The 26,551-nt window shown below is 48.0% G+C and overlaps 13 protein-coding genes across 13 annotated transcripts; 9 read left to right on the forward strand and 4 right to left on the reverse strand.

The window, feature by feature from the left end:
- Nucleotides 1-14: 14 nt before the first annotated feature.
- On the forward strand, nucleotides 15-1,421 carry ASPWEDRAFT_174830 (lipase family protein; the record flags this gene model as incomplete). Its single annotated transcript, XM_040831278.1, has 5 exons — nucleotides 15-195; nucleotides 239-344; nucleotides 387-681; nucleotides 725-926; nucleotides 973-1,421. The coding sequence occupies 5 exons, from the start codon at nucleotides 15-17 to the stop codon at nucleotides 1,419-1,421; spliced, it is 1,233 nt and encodes a 410-aa protein (XP_040687100.1).
- Nucleotides 1,422-1,924: 503 nt separating this feature from the next.
- On the forward strand, nucleotides 1,925-3,926 carry ASPWEDRAFT_160173 (FAD-binding oxidoreductase). The gene is made up of 5 exons (XM_040829781.1): nucleotides 1,925-2,210; nucleotides 2,265-2,694; nucleotides 2,746-3,235; nucleotides 3,283-3,503; nucleotides 3,549-3,926. Exons 1-5 carry the CDS (start codon nucleotides 2,133-2,135, stop codon nucleotides 3,821-3,823), a joined length of 1,494 nt encoding a protein of 497 aa, XP_040687101.1. The 5' UTR covers nucleotides 1,925-2,132; the 3' UTR covers nucleotides 3,824-3,926.
- A 360-nt stretch (nucleotides 3,927-4,286) lies between these two features.
- On the forward strand, nucleotides 4,287-5,864 carry ASPWEDRAFT_43485 (uncharacterized protein). Its single transcript, XM_040836036.1, has 7 exons — nucleotides 4,287-4,565; nucleotides 4,613-4,632; nucleotides 4,677-4,710; nucleotides 4,755-4,828; nucleotides 4,880-5,259; nucleotides 5,309-5,404; nucleotides 5,457-5,864. Exons 1-7 carry the CDS (start codon nucleotides 4,385-4,387, stop codon nucleotides 5,743-5,745), a joined length of 1,074 nt encoding a protein of 357 aa, XP_040687102.1. The 5' UTR covers nucleotides 4,287-4,384; the 3' UTR covers nucleotides 5,746-5,864.
- A 1,068-nt stretch (nucleotides 5,865-6,932) lies between these two features.
- On the reverse strand, nucleotides 6,933-8,102 carry ASPWEDRAFT_185805 (uncharacterized protein; the record flags this gene model as incomplete). The annotated part of the gene is made up of 4 exons (XM_040832100.1): nucleotides 6,933-7,331; nucleotides 7,387-7,531; nucleotides 7,582-7,867; nucleotides 7,919-8,102. 4 exons carry the CDS (start codon nucleotides 8,100-8,102, stop codon nucleotides 6,933-6,935), a joined length of 1,014 nt encoding a protein of 337 aa, XP_040687103.1.
- Nucleotides 8,103-8,317: 215 nt separating this feature from the next.
- Nucleotides 8,318-9,454, reverse strand: ASPWEDRAFT_43487 (uncharacterized protein; the record flags this gene model as incomplete). Its single annotated transcript, XM_040836037.1, has 4 exons — nucleotides 8,318-8,750; nucleotides 8,800-8,935; nucleotides 8,995-9,208; nucleotides 9,259-9,454. The coding sequence occupies 4 exons, from the start codon at nucleotides 9,452-9,454 to the stop codon at nucleotides 8,403-8,405; spliced, it is 894 nt and encodes a 297-aa protein (XP_040687104.1). The 3' UTR covers nucleotides 8,318-8,402.
- A 331-nt stretch (nucleotides 9,455-9,785) lies between these two features.
- ASPWEDRAFT_115587 (MFS transporter) lies at nucleotides 9,786-11,532 on the reverse strand (the record flags this gene model as incomplete). Its single annotated transcript, XM_040828596.1, has 4 exons — nucleotides 9,786-9,995; nucleotides 10,048-10,153; nucleotides 10,200-10,576; nucleotides 10,627-11,532. The coding sequence occupies 4 exons, from the start codon at nucleotides 11,530-11,532 to the stop codon at nucleotides 9,786-9,788; spliced, it is 1,599 nt and encodes a 532-aa protein (XP_040687105.1).
- A 593-nt stretch (nucleotides 11,533-12,125) lies between these two features.
- Nucleotides 12,126-13,997, forward strand: ASPWEDRAFT_174836 (fungal specific transcription factor domain-containing protein; the record flags this gene model as incomplete). The annotated part of the gene is made up of 5 exons (XM_040831279.1): nucleotides 12,126-12,183; nucleotides 12,239-12,677; nucleotides 12,726-12,959; nucleotides 13,014-13,297; nucleotides 13,354-13,997. The coding sequence occupies 5 exons, from the start codon at nucleotides 12,126-12,128 to the stop codon at nucleotides 13,995-13,997; spliced, it is 1,659 nt and encodes a 552-aa protein (XP_040687106.1).
- A 267-nt stretch (nucleotides 13,998-14,264) lies between these two features.
- On the forward strand, nucleotides 14,265-16,384 carry ASPWEDRAFT_621454 (cytochrome P450). Its single transcript, XM_040838618.1, has 4 exons — nucleotides 14,265-14,567; nucleotides 14,619-15,737; nucleotides 15,798-15,964; nucleotides 16,020-16,384. The coding sequence occupies exons 1-4, from the start codon at nucleotides 14,472-14,474 to the stop codon at nucleotides 16,180-16,182; spliced, it is 1,545 nt and encodes a 514-aa protein (XP_040687107.1). The 5' UTR covers nucleotides 14,265-14,471; the 3' UTR covers nucleotides 16,183-16,384.
- A 1,498-nt stretch (nucleotides 16,385-17,882) lies between these two features.
- ASPWEDRAFT_160185 (MFS transporter) lies at nucleotides 17,883-19,901 on the forward strand. Its single transcript, XM_040829782.1, has 2 exons — nucleotides 17,883-19,502; nucleotides 19,559-19,901. The coding sequence occupies exons 1-2, from the start codon at nucleotides 18,214-18,216 to the stop codon at nucleotides 19,839-19,841; spliced, it is 1,572 nt and encodes a 523-aa protein (XP_040687108.1). The 5' UTR covers nucleotides 17,883-18,213; the 3' UTR covers nucleotides 19,842-19,901.
- A 720-nt stretch (nucleotides 19,902-20,621) lies between these two features.
- On the forward strand, nucleotides 20,622-22,135 carry ASPWEDRAFT_174839 (uncharacterized protein; the record flags this gene model as incomplete). The annotated part of the gene is made up of 4 exons (XM_040831280.1): nucleotides 20,622-20,667; nucleotides 20,712-20,912; nucleotides 20,959-22,045; nucleotides 22,093-22,135. The coding sequence occupies 4 exons, from the start codon at nucleotides 20,622-20,624 to the stop codon at nucleotides 22,133-22,135; spliced, it is 1,377 nt and encodes a 458-aa protein (XP_040687109.1).
- On the forward strand, nucleotides 21,819-23,155 carry ASPWEDRAFT_185812 (uncharacterized protein; the record flags this gene model as incomplete). Its single annotated transcript, XM_040832101.1, has 2 exons — nucleotides 21,819-22,045; nucleotides 22,093-23,155. The coding sequence occupies exon 2, from the start codon at nucleotides 22,271-22,273 to the stop codon at nucleotides 23,153-23,155; it is 885 nt and encodes a 294-aa protein (XP_040687110.1). The 5' UTR covers nucleotides 21,819-22,045; nucleotides 22,093-22,270.
- A 222-nt stretch (nucleotides 23,156-23,377) lies between these two features.
- On the forward strand, nucleotides 23,378-23,966 carry ASPWEDRAFT_53378 (FKBP-type peptidyl-prolyl cis-trans isomerase; the record flags this gene model as incomplete). The annotated part of the gene is made up of 5 exons (XM_040837875.1): nucleotides 23,378-23,490; nucleotides 23,564-23,631; nucleotides 23,691-23,751; nucleotides 23,808-23,870; nucleotides 23,927-23,966. The coding sequence occupies 5 exons, from the start codon at nucleotides 23,378-23,380 to the stop codon at nucleotides 23,964-23,966; spliced, it is 345 nt and encodes a 114-aa protein (XP_040687111.1).
- Nucleotides 23,967-24,351: 385 nt separating this feature from the next.
- ASPWEDRAFT_43495 (MFS transporter) lies at nucleotides 24,352-26,174 on the reverse strand. The gene is made up of 4 exons (XM_040836038.1): nucleotides 25,848-26,174; nucleotides 25,404-25,789; nucleotides 25,085-25,355; nucleotides 24,352-25,035 (listed from the first exon to the last, which is right to left on the reverse strand). Exons 1-4 carry the CDS (start codon nucleotides 26,027-26,029, stop codon nucleotides 24,405-24,407), a joined length of 1,470 nt encoding a protein of 489 aa, XP_040687112.1. The 5' UTR covers nucleotides 26,030-26,174; the 3' UTR covers nucleotides 24,352-24,404.
- Between the last annotated feature and the right edge of the window lie 377 nt (nucleotides 26,175-26,551).

The raw sequence follows: 26,551 nt of genomic DNA on the forward strand, positions 1-26,551 counted from the left end.
TTATCACAGACAAAATGAAACGCCTGTTGAAAATTGTTCAGAGAAATCCCAGGCCAACTGCTTCTGCACTGAGAGCTTCAGCAGCTCCTCCATCGTCGGGATTCACCTTTGTTGATCATTCCCAGGGTGCTTCAGCTGCCGTTTCGGAATTTTCTGCTGCTTTGGGTACTGTCCTTGAGCAGATTGATCTTGATGGTGAGGCTTATTTTTCTGTGTAAATGCATGCTAATTGGTGCAGATGACATTAATAGTCAAATGAAAGTACTCACTGAACGACTTGACCAGGAGGCATCGCGATATGATAATTGTCAGTTGAATGATGTGGATTATACAGACTGGTCATGGTATGCTGTTTTTCTATATACATATTTGCGCTAATTGTGCAGCTCCCAGGAACAAGCGGAATTAATCTCGGTTGCCTGGAAATGTGCTCATGATTCTTACAATGCTTCTTCATCTTCCCATCCTTTTCAATTCGAAAACTGCATCTTGACATTGGATCATGTTGTAACGCCATCTACCAGTGGAACCGTCAAGGCAGTGACATTCACCATAGTCACTCCAAAGGGATGCTCGAACAAACTATTACCAGTCTTGATTATCGCCATTCGAGGGACTGCTAGTCGAGTCGATCATATGGTGAATATCAACAATGAGCCACGGAATGCTGCTTCGTTTATCGTAAGTCTGTTGTCTTGTATAGTTGCATTTTCTAATTATGGAGAATACATCATTCCAACCCGAGTCTGCGTCAAGCCTTGAAGCTCATTCGGGATTCTTGGAAAGCGCTGTTGCTCTTGATTCTATCGTCTCGAAGAGAATCGAGGAGTACAAGCAGAGAGGCGGCCATGTGTTATTCACCGGTCATTCGGCTGGAGGTGCAGTGGCTTCCTTGCTTTTCCTTCGATATTTATCACAGCAAAATGGTAGATAAACCTGCTTATAAACTGTTATATTATCTGACATTGACAGACTCCATCCGCTTCTCCTGCCTCACATTCGGCGCACCACCAACAATAACCCTCCCACTGTCCATACCATCGAAGACAATCTGTCTCAACATCATCAACGAATTCGACCTCGTCACTCGCGCAGATAAACCCTACATGCTATCTATATTAAATCTCGTCCGATCAATCTACAACCAAGATCCACTCTCTGATACCGACGAGTGTCCATCCCCGACCGAAGCCTCATCCAAGGGGACATTCTGGCCGACACCTCGGGCGATGTACCACCACGTCGGGGAAAAGATTGTATTTCTGATGCGACTGCAGGATAAAAGCGAGGATCTGCAACTTCGCGCGGTGAATGTGTCTACTGCGCAATTTGAAAAGCTGCTGTTCTGTCGGGTTTCGGTGCATCGACGGGCGTGTTATGAGCAGCGGGTGAAGTTATTTGCGAGATCTAATTTGCAATAGTTCATGAGGTATTTGGATATGATAGTTGGTAGCGAACAAGACTAATAGGAATATTATCTGTGCTTGGTTCATTTCAATAGAAGCACGGGCGATAAGTGGGACGATGCAGGTCATGGCACGATTAAATTGATGTGATACTATTTACACAATTTTATATTGATAATTTGATATAGTTATTTATAAGCATCATTAAATAACGTGAAGAATAACTTTAGTCAAATTTAATGACACCTCGGTAACAGGAACTCAAGGAATGCCGAACTCCAACTGTCTAACCGATATCACGATCGAAAAGCTTTATTAGCCTCATCCTCCAATCCTTCATTAAACCATCAACATGTTCCACGGGGCAATTAACCGGATGGGAAAGACAGCCGAGTGGATTCGTTGTTCGGGCTATGGAGTGCTGGCATATCCACACTCCGGGTTACCCCCGACACACTAAATCTCCAGACGAATTGATCAACAGTTACTATAACCAGACTTGTCCACACTTGTCATGCATCTTATCTTCCTCTTCCAGTAAGAGCAGCACCTGTTGGCAGGGGTGAGTCGGTGTTTGCGCATGTTCGGGCAGAAGAGCGTAAAAATGCCACTTTGTAGCCCGGCAACATGACTCGGATAAAGCCATTGCTGGCTGTATAAAGAGGGGCGGTCGCAGACTGGGATTATTAGGCTTAATTTTTTGTCCAGAATTCAAACATTTTCACCATGAAGTTCTGTCCGTCTACAGTGGCGCTGCTGAGTGCCTGGCCGGTCTCGAGTGCTTCTGGCATTCCCGAGTCGTGTGTATGTTATTATCATCACAGCAACCACATAATCGTGCTAATATAATATCAACAGTGCGCCTCTCTCCAAGCTTCACCTCTCCATACCAACCTCTTCTATCCCAACTCCCTCGCCTACAACCAATCCGTCTCCTCCTACTTTTCCGTCAACGCCCAGCTCGACCCAACCTGCATCGTCCAGCCACACACTGCTGAACAAGTCTCTCTCGCCGTGTCAACGCTCTCCAGAAACGGGTCTTCGCCATGCAAATTCGCCGTGCGCAGTGGTGGCCACACTATCTGGGCTGGGGCTGCGAACATCGAACCCGGTGTGACGATTGATCTGTCGATGATGAACAGTACGACTTATCACAAGGATACTCAGACCGCGTCGATTCTGCCCGGATCGAGATGGCAGGCTGTGTACAAGACACTGGGCAAGTATAACCGGACAGTCGCAGGCGGTCGTGGTGGAACTGTCGGTGTGGGTGGATTCTTGATTGGAGGTAAACACCATCTATCCTATACAAGATCTGTATAGATGCTAACGATAGCAGGCGGAAACACCTTCCACACAGCCCGCGTCGGCTTCGCCTGCGACAACGTCCTCAACTACCAAATCGTCCTCGGCAACGGCACCATCGCCAACGCCAACAAACACTCCAACGCCGACCTCTACAAAGCCCTCAAAGGCGGCACCATCAACTTCGGCATCGTCACCCGCTACGACATGGCCACGATCGAAGGCGATCTTCTCTGGGGCGGTGTCGTCACCTACGACAACTCTACCACATCACAGCAGATTCCCGCCATCTCCAACTTTATCGATAACATCCACAATGACCCGTATGCGTCGTATATTGGCATGTGGGGGTATAGCTCTGCGACGGGGCAGAATGCCATCACGAATGCGTATGAGTATACGAAGCCCGTTGCGCGGGCTCCCGCGTTTGACGAGTTTCTGGCGATTAAGAATACATCCGACACGATGCATTTCGGGTCGATGTATAACTTGACTGTGGATTTGGTGCAGGCGAGTGGGACTCGGTATGTTGCGCATCAATATCAGGTTCGATCTAAGCTGACGACGATAGAAATGTCTTCCTGACAAGCACATACTTCAACAACCCCAAGGTCATGGAAAAGGCCGTCGACATCCACAACGACCTCATCGAGGAAGCCAAGAAACAGGTGCAAAGCAAGTCCTGGAGTATGGTTACGATGGTGCAGCCCTGGCCGACTCTTTTCGCCGAGCTTAGTGCGAAAAAGGGCGGGAATGTCCTCGGTCTGGAGCGTTTCGACAGAAACATGTTCCGTATGTTCCCCTACACTTACTGCGTGATTATAGCTGATGAATTAGAAACCCTCTTCGACTACAGCTGGGACAATGCCGCCGACGATGCCCTCTTTAACCGTCTTGCTCAGTCCATCACCGAACAGCTGAATGGATACGCCAAGGAAATCGGTGAGGATAACCCGTATATCTACCTCAACTATGCGGATAAAACGCAGAACCCATTGCAAGGATACGGCGAGGTGAACGTCAAGTACATCGCCAACGTGGCGAAAAAGTATGACCCTGCTGGTGTCTTCCAGCGCCAGGTTCCTGGAGGATTCAAGGTGACTGAAGCTTAAGTATAATTAATCCTGTATACATGTCGAAAGACGACTCTCTCTGCCAAAACAAAACATAAAAACATCCTCAAATAATAAATTCAAATAATCAAATCAAACCAAGTCAGTGAGTGAATAAAACCAGCAGACCCAAAAATGAAGCAACACGCGGAACCGAATTACCATCCGCACGATCCTAGCCTGTATACCCTGGTCGATGGACGATCTTAGCACGATCCTTCGCCCGACTCCTTCCCTCTTCCTGATCTAGTCTGTATCCACACTTCCAGCCACATTGATTATGATTTGCATGTATCTGGTGGGCACGTTTCACTTGTTCTCCAGCAGTTCGATCCGTGCGTCCAGTCAGAGCGAACCGTGCCTGGACATTCTCCGATGTTGGACCGACGAGGCTGTCGGCTTGATAGTTGGGATGAACGGGTGCCAGAAATTAAGCCGGACTATTTGCATCCTGCATGCAGTCTTGATCCCGGTGTCATGAGGTTCAGGAGACCGGTTATTATGAATAACTACTGCTCCTTGATCGCCTTTTCAATGTCTTCTCTGAATGAGTGAGTGGCCATGCCTCAAGGAATATATCCTCCTCCTCCTGGCGTCACGCCGACATTCGACCCCGACAATGCGTATTTATGGACGGCGAATAAAGCCGTCATCACGGCTGGGTTGATTCTGAGTACGAGTTCGTTGGTGTTGCGCGTGTATACCAAAGCGCATTTGCTGCATAAGTTTGGGTGGGATGATGGTGAGTTATTCTTACTGATTAATGGTTATGAGGTGCTGATGGTGTAGTCTCGATTATCTGTGCTTGGGTGGGTATATCTTACATTGAGTGTGATGGTTCTAATGGTTATAGATCTTTGCAGTTGCAACTCAGGCCATGGCGATCTGTATGTTCTCTCTTCTTTATAATTGGTGTATACTAACCCCTCAGATGGCTTCAGAAAAGGAGGACTCGGATTACACAAATGGGACTTGACGGTGGAAATGTTCGACATCTACCAAAAGGTACACCCAATAACTTCATCTTAGAACATAAGCTGTATACTGACCCTCTAGGTCGTCCTCATCGCAGCAATCGTCTACGTGCCCGCCCTCGCCTTTGCCAAAATCAGCCTGATCATCCTGTACTACCGCATCCTCGCACAACAAAAGTTCTACCGCTGGGCACTCTACATCCTCTCCTTTGTCGTCGCCGGGTACAGTTTCGCGATTATGTTTGCGCTCATTTTCGCCTGCCATCCTATTCAGAAGAGTTGGGATGCGTCCATCACGGACGGAGGGTGTATTGATCAGAAATCGCTGTACGTGTTTACGGCGGCGATGAATATCGTCACGGATGTGTTTCTGATCGGGCTGCCCATTCGCACGGTGACCAACTTGAATATGCCGACTGTGCAGAAGGTGGGATTGTTGCTGATGTTTATTATTGGATGCGCGTATGTCTACACCTCTCCATCTCTGGATATCTGTATACTGACCCTGTAGAACGGTCGTAACAAGCATCGTCCGTCTAGCAGTCATCGTCCCCTTCCTCAACACCGACGACCCAACATACAAAATCTCCATGCCCCAGCTCTGGGCGTAGGTCTCCCCTCTCCATCCGTCCACCTACCCCTCTAACCTCTGTATCTAGTAATATCGAATCCAACTTTATCATAATCTGCGGCTGTCTCCCCTTCTTCCGGCAATTCCTGCGCCGGCACGCCCCCGGACTAATCGGCGAACAAGGCAGCACTGCGCCCCGGTACAACAACTACTACACCTACGGCAGCTCATCGCGACGTCGCAAGCCGGGTCTTACAATGCTACAGGATGATGTGGAGTTGGCGGCGAGACCGGAGAGTACGCATAGTGAGGTGAGGATTGTCAAGGAGGTGCAGTGGGAGGTTAAGGAGGAGAGGAGAGATGAGAATGCGAGATGATTACTATTAGCTATGGCGTTTGGGTATTGGGACTGTATTTGGATATTTAATAATAAGATCTATGATATGTCTATCTATTTATCTATCTCTGCGTCGGTTTATATAAGATCTACAACCAGATCGGTGGAAAGCGGGATGAATGTGACATGTAGAATATACCATATCCAGGGGTTTCCCGAGAACCAGGGTAGATGGGTTTTCTGGAAGGTCTGTTCGTCCAGATAGAGTTACCAGGATCCAGTTGTATTGAAGTCTAAGGCTCGTATTCGCGGGATCTGAGGCTGCGGAGATGGCGGAGTGATCATCTCTTCAAGGAGCCCGGGATCGAATATCATATTGTTGATGCTGACCATATGTATTGCAAGTGAAGATATACTCGTGTTAAATCATAGTGTCTAACCTTTGGTAACACCACTCCATAGAATCTGAATACTCCAGCTTCACCCACAAACACAGATCCTAACAAGGGAATTACACCCAGCATAGTAAGCCACTTCCAGTCAATAGCACATAAAACCTGCAGCACCGGTCTCTGGCGAATTCATAATCAGCTCCCATTCCAGCCGCGATATCACACTCAACGGCATTCAGAAAATCACAGGAAGCCTCACCTGTGATGGCGCAGACGTCAGCTCCATATCCGCCCCAAACCTCACCTCGATCGGGTCGACTTTCAAAATCGATAGTACGACAATTCTCTATACTCTCAGTTTTCCTTTGCTCGTCAGCGTGGGGAGTATCAAATTCACTGCTCTGCCTGAGCTGCGGACACTCGGCTTTGACCATGGATTGAATGAGGCGGCGAACATCGATATCACGAATACGGGGCTGATGAATCTGGGTGGTATCGCGTTGGACAGCGTCGGCCGTCTTAATCTTATGGAGAATTCTGAGATGGACACGATTAATACGCCAGGTTTGAGAAAATACAACAGTCTCCACCTCGCTGGTAACCCGCTGAAATTATCTGCGCATTTCCCTAATCTGCAGACAACCGGCGAGACGACAGACAGTGCGCAATATATCGAACCTCACCATGCCGGCTCTACAGATCCTCACTGGCCCTTTCGCTCTCTACGGGAATATGTTTCAAAACTTTACTGTCTCAGGGTTTACCGGGGCTCATAATATCACCATAATCGACAATTCCAACAAAAAAAAAAAAAAAAAGGCCCCCTTCCCAAAGGCTATCCCCTAGCTGTGCGTAGACGGTGGTTGGACACATCTCCCAACTTCAAGAACCGGATCAATCCGATCACAGCCTTGATAGCCTGGCACCGATCGATTGGTGACTTGAGGTTATAATGGCGGGTACCCCAGACAAAAGCACGCTGATTTTCACGAAGAATGGGACTGTTGACCTGGCCCAGATACGAACCTGAGAAAAAGGCGTTCACGAGTCTAAACCTAGTCCCGTGGATGGAGATCAACCATCCATCATGGTCTTGCCATTTGTTGTCCACTCTTTCAGAGCACACAAACGCCTGGCCCAGCAGTTCCGAAAACTCCTGGCCGCGTATGGCCGACACAGCTGGCTCCGACTGGTCAGTGGGGTAGTGCCTCCCGGCAGGGTTCCTTTTCTTTGCCTAGAAGCAAGTCAAAAGTTGAGTATTTGCCATGTTCTTGATATTGGAATTTTACCTCAAAGGATACAATCGGGCGGTGTCCCAGGTGGATATGGCCCCCATGACCTGATCGCGCCAGTGTGATGCCCCCATCATTGATCGCATGACGGGGCTCGTGAGTCGTTCCCACTAAAAGCGGAGTGCTCAAGTGCGCGCGGTTCCTGTAGCACTGTTAGATAAATGGCTTCGAAGGGTAGTGGTATTCCCGAACATTGCGAGCGACCAGGTGCCATTGAGTCGGCCGCCTTCCCTCCGAAGTACCACCCTCACAAGCTCCTTGAGAGCATCCTCGGAATGAATTTCGTCTTCTTCCTGACCAGAAGAGCCTGATCCTGAGTCTCCGCTCTGGCCACTTGCCGGGCCCGTTGTCATGGCAGATGCCAAACTATCGAAAAAGTCCTCGAACGGATTGCCGGCAAATCTAGGTTGGCTCAGTTCCCATATTCTCAGATCGTGCTCAGTGGGCTGGATGATCTCTGCTCTCAAGGCCTGGTAGACTTTGCATTATGTGAGTAGAGGTCATGAAGTTTCTGTCATTCAAAACATACCTGGGTCGTTATCACTCGGGAGAAACTGTGAGTTTTCATCAGAGAAGAACCTATCGAGACTGATATTGTCATCCCGATAGGCATGCAGTGCATCCAAATGGACCATGTCCCAATGCGATCCTGAGGTATGCAGGCTTTGCTTGTTCATGCTATCTCTCTTGTTGAGATTGTTCCTTGCGGCCATTTCTGGCCCCGTTGCAGTTACTCCCATCCCGCAAAATCCTTTCTTGATCTTCGAACAATTGGGAAGTCAAACTATTTCGGGACGTAGATTCCTCAGGGTCCTGAGATTCAGGGCTTTTATATGCAAAACATCTTGGATGAGCTGCAGCGAGGCACATTCACTGGTAATGTGGAGCACGCCTGAACTTCTTAATTCACTACTTATCAATTCTCTTGCTTTGCATTCTGTAGAATTAGTCTATTGCTGTGAATGAACGTATCTTCTGGTTCTTGATATCTTGGTGAATGACATCGAATCTCCTTAAAACTCATGTCCCGCAAAGAAGAATTCTGCTCGTTGAACAAAATATCGAGCCAAGCCCATGATGATCCTCAGGATTTCCTTTCTCTCAGCTCGATCAGTAATATCAAAGCTTGGGCCACGCTGAAACTGCAGGTCTTCGCATGCAGGCTTGCCAGAGTAGATGCATTTGACATATTCTGGGGATACGGTAGCCTTGCCGAAGGTGAAGCGGTATCCATCAATGCTGATTATGTATCCGGAGTATTCCTCCAGGTTTTGATTTTGGTTGTAGGCCATGTTCACCTGCATCAAAATTTGTGGGATCTCGTATCTTGCCATTCCAATATCGCCAGACTCTCGTATGATCTGCCGAGGTCTCAGACCATGAATGATACCGTAATAGTAGACAACTCACTGAGATAAGAGCAAGAGGGACACCAAATAACCCTTCGTCTTTCCAGAATCTTGATATGCAACCATCAACCCACTGTTTCCTCCTCGGTTTCATGAAAGGAAGATCAATACCCAGCCGCATGTATGATGTCGCATATCTACACAAATGTCAGAAAGCGCCCCGTTTCGTTGCATTGACCTAAGGTTAAAAACGCACAAGGTAAGATCTGGATACATTTCACGCAGAATCATTCTAATAACGTGATTGACAAAGTTTTCGCCACGTGCGTCTTCGATGGAATCGCACCAGCCGCCATAGCTACGTAACGTGCCGAAAAAGAATTTGAATGGGTCTTGCTCGAATGGGAGATCGTCCTTGTCGCGGCTTTCCATGCTTGGATCGCAGAGTAAGCTTTCCAGACGCTGGAATTCTGATGCGTGTCAGGTTGTGATGCCGTAGATTGGACAGCGAACGACCTACCTGGATCATCATCATGGGGTACGAATTTCAAATCGACGATTTTGTCCAGAGAGACTTTTTCCTGCTGGACTCTGGCTATCTGGAGGTGTTCGAGGGTCCATTTCTTTGGTGGTTTCAGGAGTAGACATGTGTCTCTGGATAGACTAGCCGATGCAGCGTTTGCTTCTGACTGTTTCTGATCGATATCCCCAGCCATATTCAACTTTCTTTATCATGCTTTACCATGCTGATCAGTCGCAAGATTGGTGATGTCCGGATGTCCTGTAGAAGACCGGATATCGGTCTAGCCATATCGGGGCTAGTGCGTGTGGGAAGACGTCACAGCTATCATGCCTCAGGCAGCAGCTATATTCAGTTTCAACGCAATTCTATTTTCTTTGTCGATATCTATATCTATTAATCTATTTCTAACGATCCAGAGTCCCGGGTTTTATCTAGACAGTCAAGGCTATCCCACGTATACCGCAATCGCATCCATATTAACCCCAATATCTCCATGCAATCCGTCGTTTCGCGTACTTCACGCTTCAGACTTTGCCTGCCATGTTGTCCTCAAATTCAGTAGAGTCTTGATGTCCTAGTTGCGTCTTTGTTCCCTTTAAATTTTCTGCTGCCTGCGAAGCATATTTGCACCGAGCCCTAATCTTGGCACCGTACAGGTAGAACAGGACAGGAAACGGCAAACATCCAAGGGCGATAAAACCGGGGACTGCGGCGCCCCAGTGGATTCCAATATCCTAAATCCTAGTCAGTTCGAGTTTCGATGGGGACTTTGAATGCTCCACGTACGTTAAACATATAAGTCGTGAACAGTGGAAAGACGCAAGCAAAGAGAGACCGCATCACCGAGTTGGCTGCGAGGACTGAAGCTGCGAAGATCACATATGCATCGATTCTGGTAGTATTAGCAGATGGTTTTGTATAAGTATAGGGCCACGAACAGGTAATTGGCACAACATATAAATACCAGCACAAACCCAGCTCCAAATGGTGCTCCAGCCAGAATAGGAACGATCCAATGCACGCTGGGAGAGTTCGTCGCTGCAAACCAGGCAAGACCAACGACAATTGAAATTCCTCCCGCAATAACGGCGGGTAAACGACACTCAGGTGGAGCGAAACCACCCGTTTCTCGATATATCCGGACATATCGCTTGTTATCCCAGCAGATTATGAGGATTCCGACCAGTAAACCGATCAAAACTCCGGTAAATCCTAGGCCACCGATACCAGCGCTCCAGCCTCGTTTCTCTTGAAACACAATTGGGAACGCGGCGAAGCATAGGTACAGAGTGCCATAGACTGCAGACATGTAGACCTTTTTCCAAGTTAGTAAATGATTTTTCAATACGCTAGAGAAAGACTAACCGTGAGGCTTAGAACAATGGGTTCACGAAAGAGTAAAACCCATGGTCGTAAAAGCGCATGCTTCACCAAGGTCTTGAAGTCGATCGGATTTTCAGCATCTTGAGTGGTCAGGTAGACTTTGGAGGTAGCTTGCGAAAGGCGTTGAGCTCTTGCTCTCAGCAGCGCAGGGGCATATGTCTCGGGCATAAAGATGAATGCTAGAAGCGTCAACAAAGCCGCAAAGATGCCCAGCAAGCCCATCACCCAGCGCCAACCCCCTGCATCGCCCAAAAATCCGCCGATTATAGGACCGAGCGCTGGTCCAATAAATGGAGCAAGGCAAAAGACACCGATTCCCAGACCACGAAGCTCTGCTGAGAACATGTCGGCAATTTGTCCACCAGGAATGCACAAGGCGCTGGATCCGAATAAACCAGTGAAGAACCGGAGAATAATCAAAGTCCAGACATTTTGCGAAGCACAACAAGCCGCTGTGAATATGGTATATCCGGCGTATGAAAGAAGAAATATATTGCGACGTCCAGCTGACTCGGAGATAGGAGCCCACAGCAGCGGTCCAGCGGCGTATCCTAGAACCATAAGAGATAATCCCAGAATTATCACTTCTTCACTGCACTGGAATTGTTCAAGCAGAGATCCAATTGAGCCGGAATATGCTGACGATGCAAGTGCAACGCAGAGTGTCATTGTCGCTATCAACGCCGTCACGCTCCATCTCAGAGTCTCGCTGTAGTCTTTGGGATTCTCGGGGTCGTTTTCAAGCCATTCGACAATGTATGGATCATCGGTTGTGCCACTACCACGATATGGATAGGCGACGATTCTCTGAAAGTCGGTCACGTTGACTCGCCATGGTCTTTTTGGCAGGCTGTGCGAACTGGCGATGGGTCTGCTTGATAATTCCATCTTGTTAGCTCCAAGATATATTTACTCGAGAACGTAGCCGCCAGTGATAAGGTCGTTCACTTACTCATTTTAAAGAGAACTGCCACTTATATACAGAATCTCATTTACCCGACCGGTAATATCGGGCTTCTTTCGGCTTTCTTCTGGTGATTCTGTTGTTGAAGATTTCTTTTCTGAGTGAATGTATGCAGGGTATCAAACCACGTGACCCTCCAAAATAAGGTTCGGAGGTTAAACTGTCGCCGAAGCCGAAAGAATGACAGCACACGTGACCGGATCCCCGGCCTCGGAGGCTCTAGAGCACTTTCCTCCGAGTCGAGACACCATCACCAGCTTGTCGACTGTATCATTATCCGTGGTATTATCGCTATCCAAAGAATGATGACATCTTGGGTGTGATGGAACGAAGCAATATCCATAAAGCACGCCGCGCCTGCGCTGAGTGCAAGGCGAAGAAGCTCCGATGTGTAGCCAGTCGAGAGGCTGCTGGCGTCTGTCACAGGTCGGTTATTCAGTCATCCCCAATACTCTTCCTTCTCTGCTGTGGCAAATCAGGCTGATCCTCTATGAATGCCAAGATAGGTGCCATCAAAATGGTAAAGAATGCACTATTCCGGAAGTTCGGCAACGACAGCGACAGAGCCGATGTAAGTATACGCGAACAATAAAGTTAATATTGCACGGCAATAATCTGACCTGGGTATAGTGCATGCTCGGATGATGAATTTGGAAGAAATGGTGGGTGGTCTCGTTGACAGATTGTCGGACCAACCGCAACATCGTTTGCCAGACACACCCCCAGCCCTAACTGCGCCGTCGGCCTTGAGGGAATCAAGTATCACAAACCAAGATCCTCTAACCCAGGGACTGATAACATTTACTGAAGCGGAGATCCTATGTCAGACTTATCGACAGATGTCGGAAAAGCATTTTCCCTGTGTCATTCTTCCCCAGAGGCTGGGCGTAGTGGAGCTGCAGCAAGAGCGGCCCATGTTGCTACAAGCCATACTTGTTGTCGCGTCATGGCAAAAAAGGACACTTCAGATTGCACTCGAGAAGTTTTACTTAAAGGATCTGGGGACAAGGTTCTTTAATGGTGAACGGAACTTGGACATACTGCAGGGTCTGCTGGTATACTTAGCTTGGTATGTAACTGTTTCTGGATTCTTCCTTTGTGATGCTAACCGCTCAAGGTACCACTTCAACGTCACCGAATCTAGTCAGTATCAGGCATATCGATTGGCTTCACTCTGTGTTACAATGATATTTGATCTCGGTCTTAATAGAAAGCCACTGCGCGGAACGACACAGCATGATCTGATCCTAAATTCGAAGCCTGAATCAGAGCATGTGGCACATCAGACACCCGGATTCTGGAGCCACGAAGCTAGGAGGGCTCTAGTAGGAGCTTATATTCTCTCTACACTGTATGTTCTCATTTTAAACTGTTCTATATGTTGAATTCGCTGACACAAGGAAAGCTGTTCTCTCATGTGCCGAAAACAGTCACCACTCGCATTTTCAACCTACTTGGAACAATGTGCTACCTCGATACGAGAAGATGCTGAAGTCTCTTCCGACAAGGCCTTGGTCTATTTTGTTCAAATTCTGCGGATTGTCAATGAAGTTTATAACATCTTTGACTACGGTGATCCTGACCACAGTCTTTCCATGAGCGATGACAAAGTACAAATGGTGGTTAGAGCGTTAGATGGCCAGCTCACTTCATGGAGAGCAAGCCTTTTGCCTGAACTATCCCAACATGGTGCGTTTCACATTTATTAATATATAAGCACTGAAATACTGACTTCGAATGACTAGCACAACTCAATACCTGGGGAGATCTTGTAGGAGCATATGCCCATGAAATCGGGCTCCACGGGAATCTTCGAAACCCTCCATTCTCAGCAACCCGCGTGGCCATTATGTTCGATTGCTTGGCATATGTAGAGAAATACATGAAACGCACCGTAGCACTTCCATTCGTGGAAATGCAAACCTGGACTGCATTCGACTGGCGACAGCTCACTTATATGATTATGCTAGCAAGCAAGATATCCCTAACTATCGACGTAGTTGCTTGTGATAATGAATCCACGGCTCGTATCGCTCAACTGGACTCTTATCTCGGACAGCTTTACACGCGCACCCAGGAACTGTTTTCAATGACGAGCACACCTCAAGGGCAGACACATTACTTCCAAAGTCTATTAAACCAGTGGAAAAGTGTTCGAATCTGGTACCAAACAGTGCTGCAGAGAAGAACGGCAAGTCACTGCAACAATCAGCCTAGCCGAATCATCAGCGAGGATCAGTTTGTTTCCTCGGACGACAGCTCAAATGCAATGCAGTCTGCACCTATGCCTTCATTGGGATCTTTGGATTCTTGGCCAGATGATAATTTTGGGTTACTACCCATATCGGCAGCTGACTTCATGATCCTCGATTCGCTTGGTTATTCTTAATTGCATGGGGTGTATGATTTACTTCTCCGCGTCGTGGACCTGAAAAAAATTCGACTAAGAAGCTACATAGAAAGCAAATGATTGCAAGTTCCATCGACGTGGAGGAGAATAAGAGCCGCTCGGCGTCAACAAGGCACCGAAAGGTGGGCGAACTTGATATATGCGGGCTACCTACATCCAATCAAGCCTTACTACCCTGGCATAATCGGCTAGAATTGATTCCGATACTGAAATTCCGAATCAAATGGCCCGAGAGTGTATTTTATATGCATCTATCCTCACTTGGTGGATTTCGGAAGACAACAGTCGCCGAGTTTGTGGGGTTGACACAGACCAGCTGTTATATAAATCCGCAACGGTTTTCTCACGGTCAAGGAACTCTCTGGCATTAACACTGTCTAGTGTTGGTTTGACACATTCAAAGATTATTTGTTGTTGCTGCTCTCATAGTGACTGCGGCGTGAACCAACCATCATGACATCTTCCGTGGAACACATTGCGGAGCTTGCGAAAGCTTATACAGCAGGTGTCCATCCGGCTATTGCGTTACCTGGCTTATTTATCTTGCTTGTGTGTATAATCCCTATCGTTCCATAATCTGTACTAACGATAATATTATAGGGGATATTTTACCTTGTCGGAACCATCATCTACAATCTATACCTCCATCCTCTCGCTTCGTTTCCTGGTCCAAAGCTATATGCAGCAACTTCAATACCGCTTGCCCGTATAATATTGGGTGGAAAGCTTCCAATGAAAGCCAAAAGGCTACATGAAGAATATGGTGAGGCCGTTCGTCTCAGTCCTGACCATGTAACCTTTACCAATGCCGAGGCATGGAAAGAGGTATATGGGATCCGTCCTGGTCAACCACAACGACCTAAGGATCAGCGCCATGTCTCCGTCGGACCTAACAGTACACCAAGCATCTTACGGACCGATGACTATAACCATGGTCGCTATCGACGCTCACTGTCCCATGGATTTTCTGAAGGCAGTTTTCAAAAACAAGAGGTTATTGTCAAGGGATATATTGATCTTCTTATCCAACGGTTGCGCGAACAGATCAACGACAACGTCAGCAGAGATGCTAATGTTGATATGGTTCGTTGGTATAACTTCACTACATTCGACATCATTGGCGATCTAGCATTCGGCGAATCATTTGGCTGTTTGGATACCTCTCAATACCATTTCTGGGTTGCGGTCATCTTCAGCCACTTCCGCACGGCTGCGTGGGCGAATGTCCTCCGAAGGGTTCCCGGTGGACAGATTTTGATGAAATACGTTGTCCCCAATAAGGTACAAGAAGAAAAGAAAGCTCAGAACGAACTCACCGAGGCCAAGGTTCGAGCGCGGGTTCAAAACAAAACCGAACGACCAGATTTTCTGAGCAACGTACTCAAGTATGATGGTAGTGAGAAGGGTATGACTATTGATGAACTCGTGTCGAATTCTTATGTTTTGATTATTGCTGGTTCGGAGACAACTGCGACCCTTTTGTCCGGGGTGACTTATTATATCCTCACTGTGCCTGGTGTTCTTGATAAACTCAAAGCAGAGATCCGAGGTTCATTCTCGTCTGAGGAAGAAATTACTTGGTCGGCTGTCAACCAGCTCAAGTATACGTTGGCAGTGCTCAACGAGGGCTTGCGGATGTATCCTCCTGTTCCGTTCGGTTTCCCTCGTATGGTTGAAGGAAAGGGTGACTACATTTGTGGGAAATGGGTTCCGGGTGGTGTGAGTTGACAAGCCAGGAATACTTTTATATATCTGCTGACGGCAAGGTCTCTTGTTTAGACATCCGTTGGAGTCCCGATGTTGGCAACGCAGCGGTCCGCATCGAACTTCAAAGAACCCGACTCTTTCATCCCAGAAAGGTTTCTCGGAGAGCCTGAGTTTGACTCGGACAAGCGACATGCTTTTCAACCGTTCAGTCTTGGTCCACGGAATTGTCTTGGCCGCAAGTACGTTCTTCTTCTTATCAATTCTTTGCGCAGTCTGTTCTAACCGACGTGATAGTTTGGCGTACGCTGAAATGCGGCTGATCCTCGCGCGCATGATTTGGAACTTCGATATGGAACTGGCACCAGAGTCTCGTGGTTGGATTGATCAGTTGTCGTTTGTGGTTTGGGAGAAGCCGGAGCTCATGGTGAAGTTGACGCCGGCACCGCATACGATCTAGATGCCAGTATCTGTCGAACAACTGGACAATTGGGTTAGGCTCAGGTTGACCCATGAATGATGATGAGTCTATGGCACATTAGTTCCTGGGTGGTTATGTAAATGGCTTGCTCTTCATTTTGATGGCGGGAGAACACTATATCAAGCCAGGCCAGCAACATGCATACTATCGATTTTCTTTATTGAACAATGGAGCAGACATTTGATATTTGACTGGCCTTTTCACCGTAGAGTCAGTGTTTAATCTCTAGCGATGTCATCGGGCCCAGATGAAGAAGAGGGCTTCGACGCTGCCGCTCACGATACCCGCTGTGGCGCCGGGAGAGAGTAGCGGGTCAGATTTTTCGGCTGATGATGATGAAGTCGATGAGATGATTCTGCATCCGATGCATCTGCGACACAAATCTTCTTATGCTCCTCCCAATCCAACATCTGATGCCCCCTCTCACAGTACGATAATCTTACATCGCCCACACTTCTTCACCCCCTCCGTTGCACCTCAAACAACACAGACTTCGATCCCCATCGTAGCCTGCGGGATCGTATTTCGCCAACCATATAGATTCGCCAGCGTCACCTGGGCCCTGCGCGACTGGATCGTGCGATCTGCGCCTTACACTCCTCCTTATTACAGGTCGTGTTGATCAAGATATTCACGAACGGATCGCCCACCACATGCAGAAAGTCCAGCGGGGTCGAAACAGTCGCTTGGCGGCGCTGTCACAGTTGCAGCATGTGGTGTCTGCGTGATCTCAGCACTCGTCGAGGTGTGCGTCCGTGATGAGTTCGAAAAGGACGAAGGAATCTTGCGTGTATTGTGGGTCGTACCTTCGCGACTGTGCGGCAAGGCCGGTCATATTGGTGGGGAAATAATGGGTGTATTTGATGAGTGCGTCTCCAACGGCGAATCCGAAGCGAGCTGGGCAGGTTGCCACTGTGGTGATGATGTTGTGTAGATGATGATGGTTACACTACAGTTGAAGAAAGAGTTTATTTTTGTGTCCACAACGGATCCAAACTGTTTAGCGAGTTATCTGATGTCACACGTTTATATGATCTAGAAGACGTATCAGATCAAATATAATATTTCCAGTAAATTTCATAGTTGAGATGGATATTGAGATTAGTGGAGTATGTGGAAGGATTAGTAGATGTGTTAGGCAAGTAACAATACTCACCATCACTCTTCATAAATAAACTACTATTCCTATTGCAATGGATCCATAATATCAAGCATGAAATCAATTTAAGCAGTGAGTCGCTAATCCGTTTATGGTGACGATAGTAGCGTCCTTCAGATGCAGCATGCAGGGACTCAGATTAGCACAACTCACTAGTACACGATGATGAAAAGTAGCCACACGCCATAAGAAAGATTATTAATGGCATCTACATTCTTGAAATAGTTGGATATTTAAACCTATAAAATATGGGTAGCATAGTTATATTGAATAGAAATTGCAGAAAGTTTGCAAAATACGAGGACGGAGCACTCCTAGGGGAAAGGGAGTCTCGGAAATCCCCCTTTGGCAATCTAGATCAGACCAGATATTCAATGGATGATATTAGATGACACGAATAATGAATCAGATAATTAAGATGATCAGAGTAAAATATTCTTGTACTACACAGTTACTCAGTCTGCACAAGCACCAAAAAACCATCTTTCTTTGTGAACAAATCGAGATCAATTGCCACGACCGGAGATAAGCTCCATTTCTTCAAAAAAAAAATTCCTTTCTTTTTCTCGCTTTCTTTTTTCTTCCTGCAGTACAAATGAATTCCACGTAAACGCTGCATATTCAATTGGCCTGATCTCTGCCGTGTTTCGACCGCATCCACTACTGATAATTTCTTCGTCACGTCTTATTAAGTCCATCGATGGTCGCTTGGTAATTTGCGGAAAAGCGCCGCTCCACTTCGGCTTCAGACCGTTAGGGTCTTTTTCCTCTTGATGATAAATTAATATATAAATAAATCTGCGCTTGTCTCGCTGCTCTTTCTCTGTCCACTTTCTCACCAAGTCGTCAAAATGGGCACTGCAACGCCCGTCCAAGAGAATTTCGCCCAGCGATACTCGGAATCAGACTCGGATCCGAGTCCAACGCCTCAGAAGGAACAGAATGACAGCGACAAGGATCCCGAAGCGCTCACTCGATTCGAAACGTCGCAATCCAGCATCAAACCGCCACAATCACTGTCGAAAGAGATCGTCTTTGTCGCACTCGTGTGTATGGGACAGTTCATGACGCAGGCTGGACTGGCAGTGGGAATCGTGCCGGCGCATATCATCGGGCCTAGTTTTGGCACGTCCGATCCTGGCGAGCTGAGTTGGTTTCCAGCTGCGTACAGTCTGACTGTGGGCACGTTTATTCTGGTCGCCGGCCGTCTGGGAGATGTCTACGGCCATCGCCTCATGTTCATCATCGGCTTTGTGTGGTTTGGGCTTTGGTCGCTTCTGGCTGGGTTCAGTGTGTGGTCGAACCGGTTTTTCTACGACTGCTGCCGTGCATTTCAGGGGATTGGGCCTGCGCTGCTTCTCCCCAATGCTGTGGCGATCTTTGCACGGACGTATCCTCCCGGTCGTCGCAAGGCGATGGTGTTTAGTTTGTTCGGGGCCACCGCGCCAGGAGGGTATATCGTGGGCGGAGTGTTTTCGTCCATCTTCGCGCAGTGGGTGTGGTGGCCATGGGGGTATTGGGTGATGGGGATTGTGTGCTTTGTGTTCGCTGCACTCGGCCAGCTGATCATCCCCAATATGCCTCCTCCCAAGTTCACAGATGGCCTGAATTCGATTGTGCGGTTGGACCTCCTGGGTGCCGCGACGGGGATCTCAGCGCTGGTGCTGGTCAACTTTGCGTGGAACCAGGCGCCGCTCGTGGGATGGCAGAACCCCTACACGTACGTGCTGCTGATTGTCGGATTTCTGCTTCTGGCTGTGTTTGCGATTGTCGAGAGATCGGCCAAATGCCCGTTGCTGCCTCGATCAGTGTTCTCGGGCGACATGGCCTGGGTGCTGGGCTGCATTGCGACAGGATGGTCGAGTTTCGGGATTATCGTCTACTATTACTACCAGTTTGAGATGGTCATCTTGAACAACTCGCCTCTGCTCGCGACGGCCAAGTTTTCTGGTGCTGCCGTATCGGGTGCGATTGCATCCATGGTGACGGGCATTCTGCTGGGCTTCGTGCCTCCCAGCATGATCATGTTCTGCGCCATGTGCTTCTTCACCATCGGCCAGTGCCTGTTTGCCACTGTGCCAGTGAACCAGATCTACTGGGGTCAGACCTTCTTTACGAGTTTGATTACTCCGTGGGGGATGTACGTTCTTTTCTTTTTCTCCCCCTCTTTCTATAACATCACTAATCGATATACAGGGACATGTCCTTCCCCTCTGGCATTCTCTTGCTCAGCAACTCCATGCCCAAAGAACACCAGGGCCTGGCTGCCTCCCTCGTCGCCACCACAGTCAACTACTCGATTTCCATCGGTCTTGGGTTTGCCGGAACCGTCGAATCGCATGTGAATGACGGTGGGAAGGACACTCTAAAGGGATACCGGGGCGCTCTGTATATGGGGATTGGATTGGCCGTGCTGGGAGTGGCGACGTCGACGTGCTACATGATGGTGAGCTACCGGGAATACCGCAAGAATAAATAAGTTAGATAGAATAGTATGTAATTGTAATAATAGTCTAATGGATTCTAAATGAAACATCTGAAACAGACTATCCAGAAAAAAGAAAGAAAAAGGCAACTAGCCACCGACTTCGGAGCAATCGGCAGTTCCATCGGCAAGACAACAGCTTCAACGGTAAAAAAGCCCCTGATAATCAATTTAATCAAAAATCATCAATCAAGCTTCCATCGCCAAGTGGGGTGATCGACAATCTCCATCCAATAATAATTTCCTATCTTCATCAGTGGCACACGTCAATTCCGAATCCATTCCAGATTATCAGATAAAAATTAAAATGCGATCGTCGGAATGAACCGTGTCCGACATAGCCAAGTAGGGCAAGTCCACGATGGCTGACAGCTTTAGTTTTATCAATCTTGATTTGCGACGTTTTGTTGCCAAATGCCAAGGGGAACGGTCGATTTGGATCGAAGTTGGTTGTTTCAGATATCGTGGTGTCTTCAGTGTCTTGTTTCAAGTGAGTCTTTTTCTGCTGTCGTATTCTTGTCTAGTCAGTATGATATTGGTTAGCAGATAATATGCACAGAAATCAGCTCACTTAATGCTGGCAATTGGGATCTGCTGTCAATTGTGGAATGGCATTCTGACTTCAACGGGTCTATTCAGTACGATTGACTTTGAATCCAGTGGCTCCAGTCTGTGCGTGAGATCATTAATGTAAGTTGGTATAGCTTTATATAAGTCTACTCCCCGATCCATCCATTTCTTTCTTACTTCCCTCTGTAGACTATCGAAATCAAAATGGCAGAATCAATCCAGGACTTGAGAATCGCCATTATTGGCGCTGGTATGTACTTTTGATTCTCTATTCTTCTATACTAATGTCGATAGGCATGGGTGGTCTGGCTACTGCTCTTGCATTGGCCAAGTCAGGCTTCACCAGCATCCACGTCTTTGAATATGCGCACGATCTCGGCTTTGTGGGCGCTGGCATCCATCTAGCACCGAATATGTCGCGCATTCTAGACCGTCTAGGCGTGTGGGAGGAGATCCAGCGGGAGGCTGTTGAAGCTGAAAAGACTGTTGTACGGGGTGGGTTCTTACATTCTATATGATGAATCTATACTGAACGAATCAGTTGGATCGACGAATTCCGAACTGGCCGATGTCTCGTTCGACCATATCAAGCCCACATATGGATATCCGCATATGGTTGGCCATCGATCAACACTGGCAAATGCTCTGTTCAACGGGTGTAAAAAAGAGCCCGCCATTGCATTTCACTTCTCCTCTGGCGCAGAGGAGATCAACTCCTTTGGTCCGCTGCCTTCGTTTACTGTTCTTCCTCGGGATTCCGGGATTCCTGCATATCGCGTTGAAGCGGATATTCTCATCGGTGCTGATGGGGTGAAAAGCAAGACTCGAGTTGCGATGCTGAATGCTCTTGGTATCAAAGCGGGTATACGGGATACTAACCAAGCTGCGTATAGAATTATGCTGCATAAAGACCAGATAAAGGATGACCCTGAATTGTTAAATCTCATCAACAGAAACCAAATCACCCGCTGGATTGGCGAGAAGAGACAGATCATCGCGTATCCCATCTCCAACCACTCCATCTACAACATCGCAACAACACAACTAGATACCAATTTTGCATCCGCCACAGATGCAACATATACCACCCGTGGCTCGAAATCTGCCATGCTAAACACATTCAACGACTTCTGCCCCCTCGTCCGACGAATGCTCAATTACGCCCCCGACGGCGAAATCTGTGAATGGAAACTCCGCGTCCACGACCCCATCCCAACCTGGATCCACCACTGCACTGCTCTTCTTGGCGATGCATGCCATCCTACCCTGCCTCATCTCGCCCAAGGCGCCGCGCAGGCAATCGAAGACGCAGCCGTCATTGCTGTCGTGCTCTCCCGGCTACCAGATACACAACCGGACTCGATCAGCCGTGCTCTTCGAGTCTACGAACAAATCCGTAAAAGACGGGCTGACACGCTCACTGAAATGGCTGCTGCGTCTGGGCGCACGATGTATCTAGGCGAGGGGGCTGCGAAGGACGAGCGCGATCGTCAATTTGCGGCGTTGAAGGGGAATACAAGAGGACCTGTTCCAGATAGGTATGCGGATGCGGATGTGCAGAGGGGGATTTACGGGATGGATTGCATGGGGGTTGCGGATGAGGAGTTTGATCGGTTGTATAATGAGACGTGAGTATCTGGTCTATTTTATATTGAATTTTGCTGATGATGATTAGACCGGAGAATTATATGATCTGTCGGATTGATGCGAAGCTGTGATGTTGAATACCTTTACATAGACTGAATATTGGTGTCTAATCGCTGTTTTCATATATGACGGATTCTGTCGTCATCCAGCAGACTCTTCACTTGACATTGAAATTAACATCTTCTCAATAACACCATCATCCCACAATGTCTCTATTATCGACAATTCTACCCTGGCACATCGTGAGTCGCATCCTCAGCTCTCTGCGCAGAAAACCAACGATATTCAAACTCCCCCACGAACTACGCGTACAGATCTTCAACTCCCTATCCTTGACATCGCAGGCATGTTTCGCACTCACCCGCAAAGCATTCTACGAGGAATTCAGCTGGGTACTAAAAGATGAAGAACTGGGCTTTCCGAAAGTCTTCCTAGACGAAGCGCGCTATACCAGGTCAAACCATCTGACCAGCGCACGGCGTGATCTTCTCGTTCATCGCCTACAGACAAAACACTGGCTGTACTGTTCCTCCTGCCTGAAGGCACATCCGCCGAGAGAGTTCGTCTTCAAGCAGCGCATGCTGCAGCCAGAGGATAGAGCGTGTCGATACCCTGGTGTTGTGATTCTATGTGATTGTCTGCATTTGACTCTTCGAGGAAAACGCCAGGTTTTTGGCATGTTGAAGCGCATGAGATATGCTTCTCGTGTCACATGGCATGAGTGTACTGTTACAAATCACCCATGGGCAAATGTCGATATCGAGGTTTCGTTTGGTTTGAGTGAGGATCAGTACTTGCTTGCTTTTGTGGAGTATATTGTTCGGCCGCATGATATCGGCAAGGCGCTCTGTGGAAGGTCTATAAACTGCTGCCCTCATCGAGACATACTCGACTTCCTGTACACACATGACAAACGTTTTGATTGCCCGGACTGCCCGACTTCCATGGAGGTTACTCATGCTCGTTCGAGATTCATCCTACGAGTGGTGCGCAATCTGGGGATGGAAAATGTTCGCCCTCCATCTGACTATGCCTGGGAGGATCAGCGGCAGTGGGTATTCCCTCATGCGTATAATTGTTTCTATCAATAGATGAATATCATGATGCTATCCAACTCCGTCCCGAGAGCTGCCGCAGTGAACCAATCAGCATCGCTGGTTTATACCCTAATCACGTTTTTCCGGCCGAGCCCCACACCAGCTGCTCAACCCCTCAACCCCACTTGCTGCCATTTCTCTCCCTCTTCTTCTCCAATTCATCCTCTCCATCATCAACCATCATCAATTGAATCATCTCCATCATTCATAATCGTAATGGGTGTCACTAAGCAAACCACTGCCGCCGGTGACGGCGTCAACTTCCCCAAGAAGGGCGACCATATCTCCATGCACTACAGGGGCCACTTGGAGACTCCCAATGGACCCGAGTACGTCTACGTTTCAACTCTTATCTTCAGGATGGCTTTATTATCAGCCTGACTAACACACCGTGATCAACAGGTTCGACAGCTCCTACAAGCGTAATGCCGCCTTCGAGACCCCAATCGGTGTCGGACGTGTCATCAAAGGTATGGGCTCCCAGCCGGAAGCCATCACCTCGCAGGCAGCCATTAATGATAACATCTAGGTTGGGAAGAAGGTGTCCCCCAGATGAGTCTGGGTGAGAAGGCCTACTTGACCATCACTCCGTAAGTGATCAATCATCCGTCCAGGCGATGGACAGCGCTAACTGCATCGTTTTTAGTGACTACGGCTACGGTGCCCGTGGATTCCCCCCTGTCATCCCCGCCAACTCTACTCTCGTCTTGTGAGTGTCCTCCTCGAATACAATCTCGAAATAACCCAGACTGACATTCTTTCCAGCGAGGTCCACTTGGTTGGCATCAACGACCAGAAGGTTTAGATTCTTGATAAATTCTCGATCTCGATTACACTATAACCTGAATACAATATCAAGCTTCTTATGTTTGTCTGGCAAGTTGCCTACGGGAATCTTGTTGGATGGTACATTTGATCCACCACGGATAACGAATTCAAGAATGAATTGTTAAGAGATGAGTCGCGTAGTTTCTGTCGCTGACTGATGCTTTCATACTAGTAAGGTAGATTGAAGGCTTTATCTGTCTTGTAGCTTTTTATACTCTGATGAGGTGTGGTATCCACTATGAAGTACCACGGTTAGTACATACAACGCAGGGGGGTAAGGTGAACTATAATATAGAATTCAGTGACAGAAACCCTGGTTCACGGCTACAGTTACACCGCATCTGTAGTACAGAGATCAAACTCATCTGTGAAACGTTCATTCCATTCAGATATTTGTCATGTCTAAAATCTAGTGTCAACCCATCTTCGAAATCATCTTACTCCTCTGCCGAATCTTCCACCCATACCGATAAAACACAAACGGAATCGGAATCAGCAGAATCTCCACCAACGCCAGCATCGTCCCTGCCCAGTTCACCCCCATCGCATGATACATCTTCGACCCGGCCAACGGCAACACACCCCCCATCACATACCGCACCAGCGAATTCCCCGCCAACGCACTCGCCGCATACATCCCATAACTCCCCGCCAGATAATTCGTCACATAGATAAACACGAGCCCATTGCCGAGGCCAAACGAGACGCCCGCCAGGATCGGGCAGATCCAGTGGATGCTCGCGCGGGCGGTCCAGGAGAACCACAGCTCGCCGATGGGGATGAGGAAGCACCCGATGCAGATTGGGCGGATGGATGCTTCGGGGGGCAGTTGGCCGGTGACGGGGTCGAGGGGGGTGTTGTGGATGAGTTTGCGGATGAGGGGTTCGCTGGTGACGGCTATCACGATGCCGAGTCCGATTCCGACGTATCCCAGCCCTGCGATGCCAGCGGACCAGCCGCGGTTTTCTTGGAAGACGATGGGGTAGCCGACGAAGCAGAGGAAGAGCACGGCGTAGATGATGCCCACGTAGATGTTCCAGAAGAGGCTGTCTTCGTTAACATGTGTTGATTGGTGTAAAGGGAGAGTGGGCATACCAGATTGGTTCAGAAACAGCCATGATGAATGGTCGGGTCAGGTTGATTTTCAGCAATTCCCATCCAGACAGTTCGTTGTCGTATCGACTCCACCATCGCATGTCGCCGGTTTCCTGCTGTCTCTTCCGTCTTCTCTCCCGGAGCAGAACAGGCGCGTATGTCTCTTTCGTGAAAAGAAGAGCCACAAACGCCACTCCGACGCAGATGAGAACGATCCAGTTGATCCATCGCCATCCAAGATACTGATACACGAAACCACCCATAATGGGACCTAAAACCATCAGCCATGATTCCCTTCAAGTCAGATCAGAAAACATACCAATAACAGGCCCATTCATCGCCCCAACACTCCAGCAACTAAACGCCAGCGCTCGATGCTTGCTGCTCACCACATCATTCACACTCCCCGGCCCACCGGCAATCGTCGCACTGCCAAAGAACCCCCCGAAAAACCGACTGATAAAGACGGCTTCAATATTCGGCGCCAGCGCAACAGGAATAATCAACAGCGCAAACAACGCCGTCGTGATCAGATACACCGGCCGTCGCCCGTACAACTCCGTCAGTGGTGCCAGAATCAAACACCCAATCGCCAGACCCAACATGTACGTCGTCAAGCCCAGCAAGACAATCGTCTCGGAGGATATCTTGAAGGACTTTTGGATCCCTGCTACCCCGGACGTATACGATGTGGAGTATAGAATTCTGTCCACGATTAGTATACTTTATGTCAAACAATGTAGGTGTATACCCGTGAACATACACGCAAGTCACCAAAAACGAAATCAAACCCACGATAAACCCCCTATACCACACCGACCAGTTCTTAGGATCCTCAGGATCATCGACATCCCAGACGACCTCGAACTGAGGGTCACATTTTAGCCCCGCATAGGCATTGCCGACGGGCTGTTGGTGTGTTGTGACCTGTTTTTCCTCGTCCATTTTTCATTCCACCACTCACTAGTAAATATAGTGTGTGGGATATGAGTAGTGGAAGCTAGGTGTAAATTCTAATGAGTAAATGTATTTCATTTTGAAAGCGAATGACAGATTTTGGACCGTTGATGCTAAATCAACGGCGTTGTTTTAGCCGGAAATTTCGACGACGGGATTTCGGGTTTCGGCACGGATGGAGTGCATTTTGCAAGTTTTGAAAATTAGTCAGATTGGCGAGATAACAATTGCAAATTGTGGAGTTACATCTGTTTTGGCCAATCATATTCTACATACTTTTACAGTTATCGCTATCTCTGATAATGTCATGGATAACTCTATCTGTGGTATGTACGTTTTCGGATATTCCGAGGGGTTTCCGATGTTTTCTATGTTGGCTAACATGGTTATTGATAGATTACCATCTTCACATAGGAAGTCACGTGTAGGATGAAAGTGTCCAAAACTAATCTACTTGGGTTAGGTCATATCCTATAACCAAGTGCACTATAATTAGAACTGGGCTTCTGT

The sequence above is a fragment of the Aspergillus wentii genome (assembly GCF_001890725.1).
Source record: "Aspergillus wentii DTO 134E9 unplaced genomic scaffold ASPWEscaffold_6, whole genome shotgun sequence".
Taxonomy (NCBI): domain Eukaryota; kingdom Fungi; phylum Ascomycota; class Eurotiomycetes; order Eurotiales; family Aspergillaceae; genus Aspergillus; species Aspergillus wentii.